Source organism: Typopeltis vanoorti, chromosome 17 (assembly GCF_054136105.1).
Source record: "Typopeltis vanoorti isolate ZY-2024b chromosome 17, IOZ_Tvanoo_1.0, whole genome shotgun sequence".
NCBI lineage: Eukaryota > Metazoa > Arthropoda > Arachnida > Uropygi > Thelyphonidae > Typopeltis > Typopeltis vanoorti.
In genome coordinates this window covers 30,185,397-30,197,530 of record NC_143565.1, presented here as the reverse complement: position 1 = coordinate 30,197,530, position 12,134 = coordinate 30,185,397, and the positions used below count along the sequence as shown (strand labels likewise).

Here is a 12,134-nt window from a genome sequence, read left to right as displayed (position 1 = left end):
AAGAAAAGACAAAGTAAACAGCAAAAAATTAAAATAAAATAGATAAAAAATGATAATAATAAAGATAAAATAACATCACAGCAATTAGTAATAATAGTACACACACACACACACACACACACACACACACACACACACACACACATATATATATATATTTTTTTATTTATTATTTTTTTTTTTATTACCTTTTTTCTTTCTGCTGGTTAGAATCTTCTAAAATCTTGATCTGATTTCTGAAATTAACCAAAAGCATGTTAATAGTCATGAGGTAAAATTTACTTGGCACACATTTATCATTTACATGTTTACTATTTTATTAGCCTAGAAAGCAAGACTTATCAACTATTTGTACTATAAATATATCAATTTTTTTTTTAGAATTTATAGCAATTGTTAATAAGAGATACATAACAAAGACACTACCATCTTATATAGAAAAAAAAGTGTCTTCTTCCTCACATACTGAAGAAGAGGACAGTTGGCTCATTCTTTTATAGAAGAGTGGCTTTTTTTTAAAGAAGTACCACTTAAACTTTTTTTAGAAAAAATTAGGTAAAAACCGTCAAAAAATAACAGGTAAAAACTGGTTCAATGTAACTTGTAGTGTCTGTGGCATTCTTCTCTTTGTAACTTCATCCTTTGTTTCTGTTTAATTATGAAGAAATTATTAAAACACCTGTGAAATAAACAAATATATTCCAAATTCCAAAGATGTTCATCTGTTTGAAAACAGATGAACAAAATCTTTTGAACAATATTCAACAATTATATTCCAAATTTTCCAAATTCCAAAGATGATGTTCATCTGCTTTCAAAAGATGAACAACATTTGACTGAAATCAGTTGAAATATGCAAACCTGTAGAAGTGTCAATCAATAATGATGAAGAAAATGGGAGATAGAGAATAATTTGTGATTTTCAAAGTGCTTTTTTTTTTAATAAAAAAACATTATTATTAATTGGAGTTTACATTCCAGATGTGTCCTATTTATTACCTCTGATTAAAAAAAGTGGTGGACTGATAATATTCATCTTCAAATTGAAGTTATAATAAGAGGAGCCATATCTGCCATATCATACCTACTGAAAGAAATCACTGAAGCATTTTCCCCATAATATGAAAAATTAAGTTTTTAAGTTTTAGAGATTAAAATTGTTTGGTATTGCAATAGGAGTAAAAATATGATCGCTGATAACACCAAGTGTTCAGATGAATAATAAAATGTAATTACAATTTTATAAATATAATAAAATAATTATTATTTGTTAAAACTGAAGAGAAATAAAGCAGTGTTTAAATAAACTCAAATGTATGCAGATATACAGGCTAAAAACATGCTGTGCAATATGTGGGGAATCTATATAATCCACAATCAAAGAGGAATGCCTTCCTTGTGGATCTTAGGCAAACCATAGAAGTACGGAGTTCTAGTAAAATAAGTTTTAAGTTTGTCTATAGCATCTAAAACAAGACTGATGACTTCATCTAGTAGTGAGTTCATCTCCCCCATCTAGTGACTGACACAATCTGCATGACACTGCACAATGTTTCTTTGGATAAAGAGAATGCTAGAAAATAAAAGCTGGGTAGCTGAGAAAGGCAGTGTAGCATAGAGAAAGAGGAAAATTTTAAGTTGTGGAATAATGTAGATCCAGAATTTCCATATATTTAAAGAATAATATGGATGTTTCATTATGTGCACAGACACAATGTACATAAAATTTGGCTGAATTTTATCCTTATTAGTTGCAAGCAGTATTTTTTTTTTCACAGCTTTCCATCTACTGCACTGTATTACACTAGTGCACGATTCATATCTTGGTAATACATCGGTGATATTCTATCTTGTTGAAATGTCTATTCACTGACAACGATCTGCTACATCATCATCAAATTCCTGACATTTACCCTTAAGGGGTGTACAGGATATGATAGTACTACATGAAAAACTTAAATTATTACTAATCCTTCCTATCTACAATTTTCCTCCAAATCAATCTATTACCTGTCAAGGCTTCAATATTGTCAGATCTTATATTTCTATCTTCTAAGGCACTTTTTACCATATCAATCCACATATATCTTGGTCTTCCTCTGGGTCTTTTTCCTGTCAACCTGGCAGAGAACACTTGTTTTGCTGATCTTTCCTCTCCCATTCTGTTTAAGTGACCATACCACCTGAGAGCATTCCTGGATGCAGACAATGTCACGTTCTTTCCTAATATCCTCATTTTTAATATGATATTGCCATTGAATTCCATTGAATATTGCCAATTCTAATCTTTCTCAGGACTCTCATATCTGCGGTTTCTAGTCTTTGGTCAAGTGTTTTACTTCTGACCCAGCTCTCAGATCCATAAATTAAAACTGGTTTGCACTGTCTTGTATATAGCTAATTTAGTGTTCTGACTAATTTCTCTCTTATTCCATATGAATTTATTCAATTGACTTCCCACCATACCAGCTTTGCTGATTCTGTTGTCTATTTCTATATTTAATTTACCATCTTCACTAAAAATCATGCTTAAGTAGCTGAAATGTTTTACTTGTTCTATAGGTTCTCCATTCACAATGCAGTTGATATTTTCAATGCTTCTGCCTATTTTCATTGTCTTTGTCTTGTTATTGCTGACCTTCATACCATATCTGCTACAACAGTTATTCAATTTAGTCAGGGAATCTTGCAGACTTGTAGTGGATTTATTTAGAAATATAATATCATCCGTATAAAGCAAAGAGCTGACATTAACATCTCCAATTTTGATATCAGATTTAATACCACTTTCCTTCATAATGTGATTATTTATATAGACAGCGTTTCCAAACTTCAGATATTTGTGTATCCCTTCTTAAATTTTCATTATTACCAAGTACCCCCTTATCAAAATAATAATAATAAATAAATAAATAAAGCATATTTCATTGTAAATGTCTATTTACAATGTGTTTATATATTCATGTAAACAAAAAAATATAATTTATTTTTAATAGAACAAAATTTGGTACAGGTTCGTCTTCATTTCCCGTCCATGAAAACCCACATTTCAAGTAATTCATATCACACCTATGAAAATTTTTCATCTGCTTCCTAGTTGGTTCTCTAGAGATGTCAGATGACACACCCTTGTCAATTTCATTTGATCCAGATACAATATCAACGTTTTCTTGTTGCTTACAGCTACTTGTATTTGCTATATCATTCTCTTTTGTGCATTTTATAAATCCAGTCTTTAACCAATGATCCATACTTAAGAATATGAAATCTAAAAGAATTTGAAAATCATATGCACTTCTTCATAGAGCACCTATGAGGAAGAGCATATGATTGGTGCAATATTAACAAAAGATCGCACGAACCAAAGACAAAGGCAAGCCAATAGTTGAGTTGAAATGCTAATTCTCTTCAACCGAATTCCATAATATCTGAAACACATTCACTATACATTTCTTAGTTTTAACACGTTCACGACAGGGTGGTGTCAAGCAAAACCATATGTTGCACTGGCAACACATGGTTTTGCTTGAGTCTATACAGCAGGGGAGATGTGAATCATTAGTTGGTGCCATTTTTTTTTATCCCCATTCTCTCTAAATGCACTATTTGTTGAGAAATATATTACATAGACTGCAAATGTCTCAGTACCTTATTCAGTGATACAATAAAATTATTGTTTTTCTTGCATCTTCAGTATAGTGATGCTGTTGTGGAGGGCATGGTGTTTACCACAGGGAGGGAGTTACTATCGCCAGGATGTGAATATCATGGTGATAGTAATTCGCAATTTGAGTAGGAGAATTCATACATAATATATAATTTATTGAGAAATATATACGTTTAAAATAATTCTTTTTTCTTAATGATTCCATGTGTTAATGATCGATACCCAAAAATTGCCAAGTACCACATGAAGATCTTTCGCGTACTCCCGGGGATACGTGTATCACACTTTGAGAAACACTGATATAGATAATGAATAAGAGAGGGGATAATGTACATCCTTGTCTGACACCAGAATTAACATTAAACCATCTTCCTGTACCCCCTTCAATTCTAACTGCTGACTTACAACTCAAATAAAGACTAAGTATTGCTTGATATAATGCTCCACTGACACCATATAACTTTTCTCTTGGTACCTTGTCATATGCCTTTCCCAGGTCTAGAAAACTTAAATACAGATCTTTGTTATATTCCCATGATTTCTCAACTATTTGTCGTAAATTAAAAATCTGATTCTGACAGCCTCTATTTGACCTGAATCCAGCTTGTTCTTCACCAAGCTTCTCTTACACAATCCTTCTCAACCGTTTCTCAAGTATACTTGAATAAATCTTACCAGTAACCCTCAGTAGAGAAATACCTAAGTAATTCTCACATTCAGTTTTATTTTCCTTTTTATATATGGGTACTATACGAGAGCTCTACTCCAATCATCTGGAATTCATGCCTCTGAACTATGCAGTGCAGCCACTGTAAGACTTTTATACCTCCATACTTGAGCATTTCTGGTCGAATATCATCTAATCCAGATGCCTTTCCACATTTCAGACTTTTGATGGCTTTTTCTACTTCGGATATGTATTCCTTTACAAATAAAACTGGCAATCCAGTGACAAAAGGTAACTAGCACAAGATGGCAATTTATTGAAAAGCTCCAGATAACAAACTGCATCAAATGCCTTGAAAATGTTAAGTGCAACAGCAATGATCTCTTTAAACCTTTCTATGGTATATGTCTAGTGATGGGCAAAATTGACCAAGAGATCAGCCATTAGATCTAGATTAGTGGAATCCGTACTAGTGGTCACTGATTAACTGGTAAGCCTCTACATAAAGACTTCATAAAATAATAGCATATTAAAATACATAACTTTGAATTCTTTTTTCTTTAATTTCTGTTATACGTGAACTTGTATGAATACATACATGGATATCCTACAGTATGTTGGACAGAATAAGAAAATATTTTCTATATAGTGCATCCATGAAGTAAACTGCAACTGAATGGAATGTAATAAACGCTCTCCAAGTATTCAGGGCAGTTTGCTTAGAGTGGAGACAGCGAACTGCCAATAGCTGTGCCCTCAATGTGTCTCAATTTGTCAATATATCTTGTTTATCTTGGTAAAATAACCAGAATGTATTATCAGGAACTCAAATAATTTCACTATATCTCCAAGGAAATCTTTGAATTCCAGGCATCATAGCAATTCTTGGCAACAGTTGCCATGGAATGTTTTGATATCATCTCTCTGTAAAATAAGAGGTAATGTCAATACTAACCATTTTTTTCAGATGAACTCAATATTTTTTAGAAAAAAATCTGGACAGGAAGAAAGTATTTTATTATATAAGAACTTGGCTTATATAATAGAAGTGATGAGCAAGATGTTTTCCAATATGGTAAATGGGGAAGCCTTATCTACAACTAAACATAATGAAAATCCAGATTTGTGAATTTCAGACAAATATTGCATTTCTAGGACCTTTTTTTTATAGTGTTTTTTAAGTTTTTTGATATCTTTATTGAACCAGTTAGATTTGTTAAACCTATGAGGTTAATGAGTTTGATATAATATGATAGGTTATGAAGTCTTGAAAGAGAAGAGACTTTGTTATACTCTAACACTCTCTAGTGTCCATGACATAAGACTGTGCATTTTTTTAAATAGATATATATATACACACACGTCTAATTTCAGCTATTTCTTTACTAGTAAACTGTGGTTCCGAGCGAATGATATCACTAGTGAATTGTTATATCATCCATTCAGCATCAGTTATGGAATGAAAGACGAATGCTACAATTTTACATTCTCTTGCACATTTTTAACTCTTTTGAATGATCTTTAGGTATACATGATATTTCTTGGGTGGGCAATTTAAGAATCTGGCATTGCTCTCACTATGTCTTCTTTCACAGCCAAAAATAAAGTTAACACTATGTTGAGTTTCTCAACAAATAATATTGTGTTTCACACAATTTTAGCTAAGCATATTCCAGTTAAGGAACAGACCTATTCTAATTAAGGGTCATTAAAATTGTTATGAATTTTCTTCTTCTTTTACTCTTTCCAAAACCTTGTTGGGATCAGTATATCAGAAAGTGTTGGACAATTTTCAATCCTAGCTACTCACTGGCACGGCTAAGTGAATGGAACTGAAGCAAATACAATATATTATACCTGGAGATATGTATGGTCACAAGGCTAGTTTGTGTATGCAGAAGGAAAAATTGAATTTACTCGGGGAAGGGAGAACTCAATAACTTGCATATGAGATTTACTAACTCACCTTCAGTGAAAACCTTTATAAAGGTTCTCATGTTTGAAATGAGAACATAGTCAGGTCATTCCAACTAAAAGGCATGTTACTAATAGCTAAACTAGTAGGAAGTTAATATTATTTATACAAATCCTTTAACATCCCTATTAAGCACTGTTTGAACACTACAGAGAGAGTAGGTCAATGGTACATGCATTTCTCATGTTCATTTCAAATTCAACAGCCCAAGACATTAGCAATCTTATTTTACACACACACACTACATCATTCTGCATATATACTGTATAAGAGAAAAAAAAAGTTTTCATATGTCAACATACTGATGGAAGCTATCCTTAGACTTCATATCTTCTTCATGTCTCTGTCGTAAAGTTTCAATAGACTGAAGCAGCTGTTGCCTTTCCATTTGGAGACTTGAAATCTGCAATATAAATATTTCTGATAATAAAAAAAATGCATAAGCTTAGTTTCTTAAATAAATGTAATTACTCATATGTTAATATGAATAGAACTGATGAATACTTTCAAAATTTGAAATTTCTGTTTACTGTCCAGCTTCAAATACCCACTTCTCTTTCATTCCATCCAACTCTGTTCATTGGAAGTCTTTTTCACACTTCCCTCAAAGATTAGAACCTCCAGCTGGTCAAGAAACAGATTCCCACTTTCCCCTTAATCTATTGCCACATACAGCATTGAATCTAATTTTACAATTGCAAATATTTCAGCCAGAATTAATGGGCCATCATCAGTGCATTAGCATATTAATCCTACAAAGAATATTAATCTTATTTACAAAGCTGAACTACATGCCAGAGTGCAACCATATGGTGGTTACAAAATAAAAGATTGTAATTAAAACTAAAATTAAAATAATTAATTTTGAAATACAAGTAAACAACATTAAATCAATCAAATGATTGAATGACATAGCATTATATATATTAAAAGAAAAAGAAGTCCCACTCAGACCCAAGTTGACTGCATAGACACATCCACCTATCATCTACCAAATTCCTAAGCTTGTCTTTTAAGCTCCCATATAGGATACACATGAGCCCCTGTGAAAAATTCATCAGAATTCCTGACATAAATAAAAAGACTAACTTTTGGCCATAGACATCATTGTCAGTTTCGACATCCAGTCCTTATTTACTAATGTACCTCTAGCGAACATGCTATAACTGCTATCAGAGGAGTTCCCTCCAGACATTGTTGAATTGTTTGATTTTTTCATGCACTCAGGTTACTTCATCTGCAGAAAACAAAACTCTACAAACAGATTAAAAAAACCATAATAGGAAGTCTACTGTCACTCATATTAGCCAAGTTCTACTTAGAAAAAACTTTAAGACTCCCTATTCTTCTCAATACAACCTCAACCTTCCTTCAAGATACACTACATGGACAATGTATTCACCATCTTCAGATGCTTAGTCAGTAGAGGCACTTCACTCAGAAGCATCCTACTGACTTTCTTAACCAAAACCAACAGCATGCATCAACTACACCATGGAAAAAAAAAGGATGGAAAATTAGTCTTCCTGGACATCCTCCATCTGGATTACTTACAACATCTGTTCACAATAAACTTACTTTCACAGGTTTATTGTGAACAGATCTTGTGTCACTACACACGAGATTCAGGTCATCATCCATCTCAGAAAATAGGCATCTTCATCAAATCTTTGTTCAATAGAGCACTTAAACTCCAATTCCGAGGAACTAGACACATTCCAATGCATCATACTACAGAATGGCTTTAAGGAAGTTTAAACCATCCTGGACACTTATAAGCCAATCCCTAAGAACCCTGAACCTGTACAAAGAGTCTCTATCCCTTACATCAAGGGAATCTTGAAGGCAATTGCAGGGATACTGAAAAGATATTCTTCCCTATCAACAAAATCTCCTGGTTACCTTCCACAGCCCCTCTCTCCCCCCAGGTTTAATGTGATTGCTTCTGATCGTAGTTTGGACAAACAGGATATTCTATCAAAAAAATGGCCACAAAAACATCAGTCTTATATCAACAACAATAAACAAAAATCTGGCCTTGCACAGCATGGAGTGGACAATAACCACAATATCCTCTGGTCCAATACTCTCCTTTTACATCAGTGATGGTTTAGGTTTGAGTGGGTATTTAAAGAGTGTGAACACTTCTGCACTTCCCAAACTTAAATCAGAATGATGGTCTATCCATTATCAAGATGTGGGAGAGTCTCATCCTCATAAATAACAAGTAACAGCATGTCTTCCCTCTGCTTTTTTTAATGTATAGCATTATATATCATTCAATTGTTTATCTAAATTGTTTTCTAATTGTATTTCAAAGTTAATTATTTTAATTTTAATTGCAGTCTTATTTATTTTATAACCACCTCTATGGTAGCACTTTGGTACATGGCTCAGCTCTGTAAATAGGATTAATGTTCTTTGTTCAAGCTTTGCCTTGTGATTTTACTAATGCACTAATGATAGCCTGTTAAATTCTGGTCAAAATATTTGCAATAATAAAATTATTATTCTTTACTCTTGCAAATATGTGTGCATAATAATCTCTCATGTGTAAGCTGATGTATGTGTGTATATATACACACAGAGAAAAGTATCAGTTTACACTGGGGTTGGAGGCAATGCCATAAAAAAAAGTAACATGTAATGTGAATCAATGAGATCTGCTCCTAGTCTACTAAAATCACCCCAACCTCAACTTACCTTTCAGTCTATTTTAGCCCAAGAAATTAAATAGAAAACACTATTGATATATCATTAACATATAGAAATAAAAAAAGAAATAGTATAATAAGATCCAGTCAATGTTCTACTTATAACTTCCTCCCCCTCTCTATCAAACTTATCAGACTTGCATATCTCTCCTTTTCAACAAGTTTGCTGGGCTTTCACCTATTATTTGCTAACTTTTTTTTTTTTACACTTAGATACATTGCACTTTATGCCCAGTTGCAAATAAAAGCATAGTTGTAACAGTGAAGTTATTCACATTTCAAAGTCATTGAAGTGTTGAATAAGAACTGACAGGGCAGGTGATTATGACATTCCTGTAGCAACTGTGCAGTTGTCTGGGCCACAAAGTAACAGTAAAAAATTTTCTAAAAATTTTTTACTGTTACTTTGTGTGGGGGGGGGGCTTTTGTGTATGGCCATCCTCAGAAATGCAGAGTTTAGCAGTATGCCTTATATATGAGGGTTGTCTGAAAAGTTCTCGGCCTCGACCATAGATGGCAAGCCTATCGGCAAATTGCAAGTCATTCTATCAAGTAGTTTTTTATATAGCTGCCTGAAGCAAAAGTGCTGTCTGTATCTCTTGAAATGTTAAAATTGAGTATTGTGCATTATAAAATTCTTTTTAAAAGAAGGTCTAATGCCCAAAGAAATTCATTCGAAGTTCATAAAAGTTTATGGGCACTCTTCTCCTTCATTTTCGACAATTAAGAAATGGACTGCTGAGTTTAAACGTGGCCGTACCAGCCTTGAAGATGATCCACCTGAAGGACGTCCAAAAAGTGTAACAACACCAGAAATGATTGATCAAGTGCACGATATGGTATTGGATGACCGGTGAGTCAAAGTGCGTGAAATTGCTGAAACTATAGGCATTTCAAAAGAAGGTGTAGGATATATTTTGCATGAAGAATTGCAAACAAAAAAGCTTTGTGCAAGATGGGTGCCGCACTTGCTCACAGCAGATCAAAAACTCACTCGCATGAAAATCTCTGAACAGTGCTTGGAGCATTTTAATAAGAATAAAACTGATTTTGTGCATCAATTTATTACTATGGATGAGACTTGGATTCACCAGTACACACCAAAATCCAAACAGCAGTCAAAACAGTAGAGAGAAGCCGGCTGTTCAGTGCCAAAGAAGACAAGGTCGTGGCATCAGTGTTTTGGGATGCTAAAGGCATTTTGTTTATTAATTATCTAGAAAAGGGTAAAACAATAACCATGGAATATATTCTGATCTTTTAACCAGACTAGATGAAAAAATTCGTGAGAAAAGACCCGGTTCGCAGAAGAAAAAAATCATCTTTCATCAGGACAATTCACCTGCCGACAAAGATTGAGAGTTTTTTTTTGTGAATATTTACATGGTGGAGCTGCAAAATTTCAGAGGTGATATAGGGACAACGGACTTAACTGTGTTACAATGTGTCTTCATTGCTATAGCCTCTGTTAATCTTAGTTTAATTTAATTTTTTTGGAAATCAAGAATACTCACTTTCTCTATTTGAGAGATATGGTTATATTCAATAGCATAGGCAACTATTTCTGTGATTGCAGATTTGGAGATTTTATTAGTTTTTTTTTTTATTCTTGTTTTTTTTATGAATATTGTCAGGATGGAGACATGGCATCACAATAGTGTTTGTATTATAACGATTTTAGTTAACCTAGTATAAATAGTATCCAGTTTGTTGACAAGGAAAGCAATAAATTACATCGCAACACTGGAGAATTTCTTGATCTCTTTGTTTTTCTGAATTTTTAGATGGTTTAAAATGTTAGATGAGTAGAAAAGACAACTTTGTAATCTGAATATATATTTATTTAATATATATATAGAATTTAATATATATTTCATGGCCTTGTATATATGTATTGCACATACATGGGAATTTTAAGACACTACTGTGGGAACATTTATTTTATCTTGCAGGTTGTCAGTGGTTACTTTTGTATGTAGAGCTGACATGATCTATTAATTGTTGACGGTAAGAACAGTTTAAGAAAATCTGTTTCAAGTGAATAATCTCCCTGTTTAGATCTTCAGATACTGTTGTATATTTGTATGCATTGATGAACTGTGTCATTGCAACTGATTTTTTTATAGTGCAAGGATGATATGAGTCAGTGTAGGTAGTTTCCTACATTTGTCGTCTTATGATAAATTTTTGTGATGATATTTTGCTTAAATCTTGTAAGTGTTAAATTTAAAAGATTCACAGAATTATTTTGTTCATGCTCAAAAGTGAAACACAAACCTATTTACTAAAATTATTACAAGATTTTAGCAAATTTAAAACATTAGTGTTCTTCAATACAACAAATTGTCAACGTAATGGCTATAGAATGAAATGCTGTGTGGAAGAGTGGGAAGTAAGAAATTTGACTCCAAGTGAGCCAAAAATAACTTGGCAAGCTGACCACTAATATTTGACCCACTGAGAGTCTAAAAATTTGTAGACAGAAGTTATTTTCAAATTTGAAGTAATCTTCCGAGACAATCAGTTAATGAAGGTTATCTAGAAAGATCAACTTTGTATATGATTTAAGATATGGGTTCGTTTAATAGTAATGTGGATGATGTCCAGTATTTTGGGGACATCATTATGGGTTAAATTAAGATTTTTTTTTTTTTTTTTTTTAAATCTAAAAAGGTCATCTGCAAATAAACCTAGAGGTCTGTACGTTAACAGTCTGGCAACAAAATTTTGATTGGGGGGGGGGGATGTATTTTTATAAGATAATTCAATTCCAAAATGAAAAATATTTAATGGACCACATAATTATCATAATCATTTTGAAACACTTTTTTTTTAAAAAAAAGTATGCTGTTTTATTACTTACTACTCCTTGACATATATTTTATAAGGGCAGCTTAGAATGCGGCAGGCATATAGTAGTGAAGTGAAAATAGATCAATTTTCACATGTGAATATTTACCCGAAGTCTTTCAATGTAACTTAAAATTTCATTTTCAGACATATTCTAAATACAGTCAGTTCTCTTAAAGGAATAGTTTATTATAGTGGATGGTTTGCTACAGTGAATTTCATTTAGTATGGCTGATACTATGGGGATGATTTAACTAGGAC

At 32.7% G+C, this 12,134-nt stretch overlaps 1 protein-coding gene across 3 annotated transcripts in view; it reads right to left on the bottom strand.

Annotated features, from left to right (window-relative positions):
- LOC150097258 (uncharacterized) overlaps positions 1 to 12,134 on the bottom strand; it is a 195,583-nt gene that overhangs the window by 87,444 nt on the left and 96,005 nt on the right. For all 3 annotated transcript variants that reach the window (XM_090407101.1, XM_090407100.1, XM_090407102.1), the window contains exons 8-9: positions 6,612 to 6,712; positions 189 to 236 (exon numbers count right to left, since the gene is read on the bottom strand). In XM_090407101.1, coding sequence (XP_090263227.1) covers positions 189 to 236; positions 6,612 to 6,712 — 149 coding nt within the window. The remainder of the gene's footprint in view (positions 1 to 188; positions 237 to 6,611; positions 6,713 to 12,134) is intronic.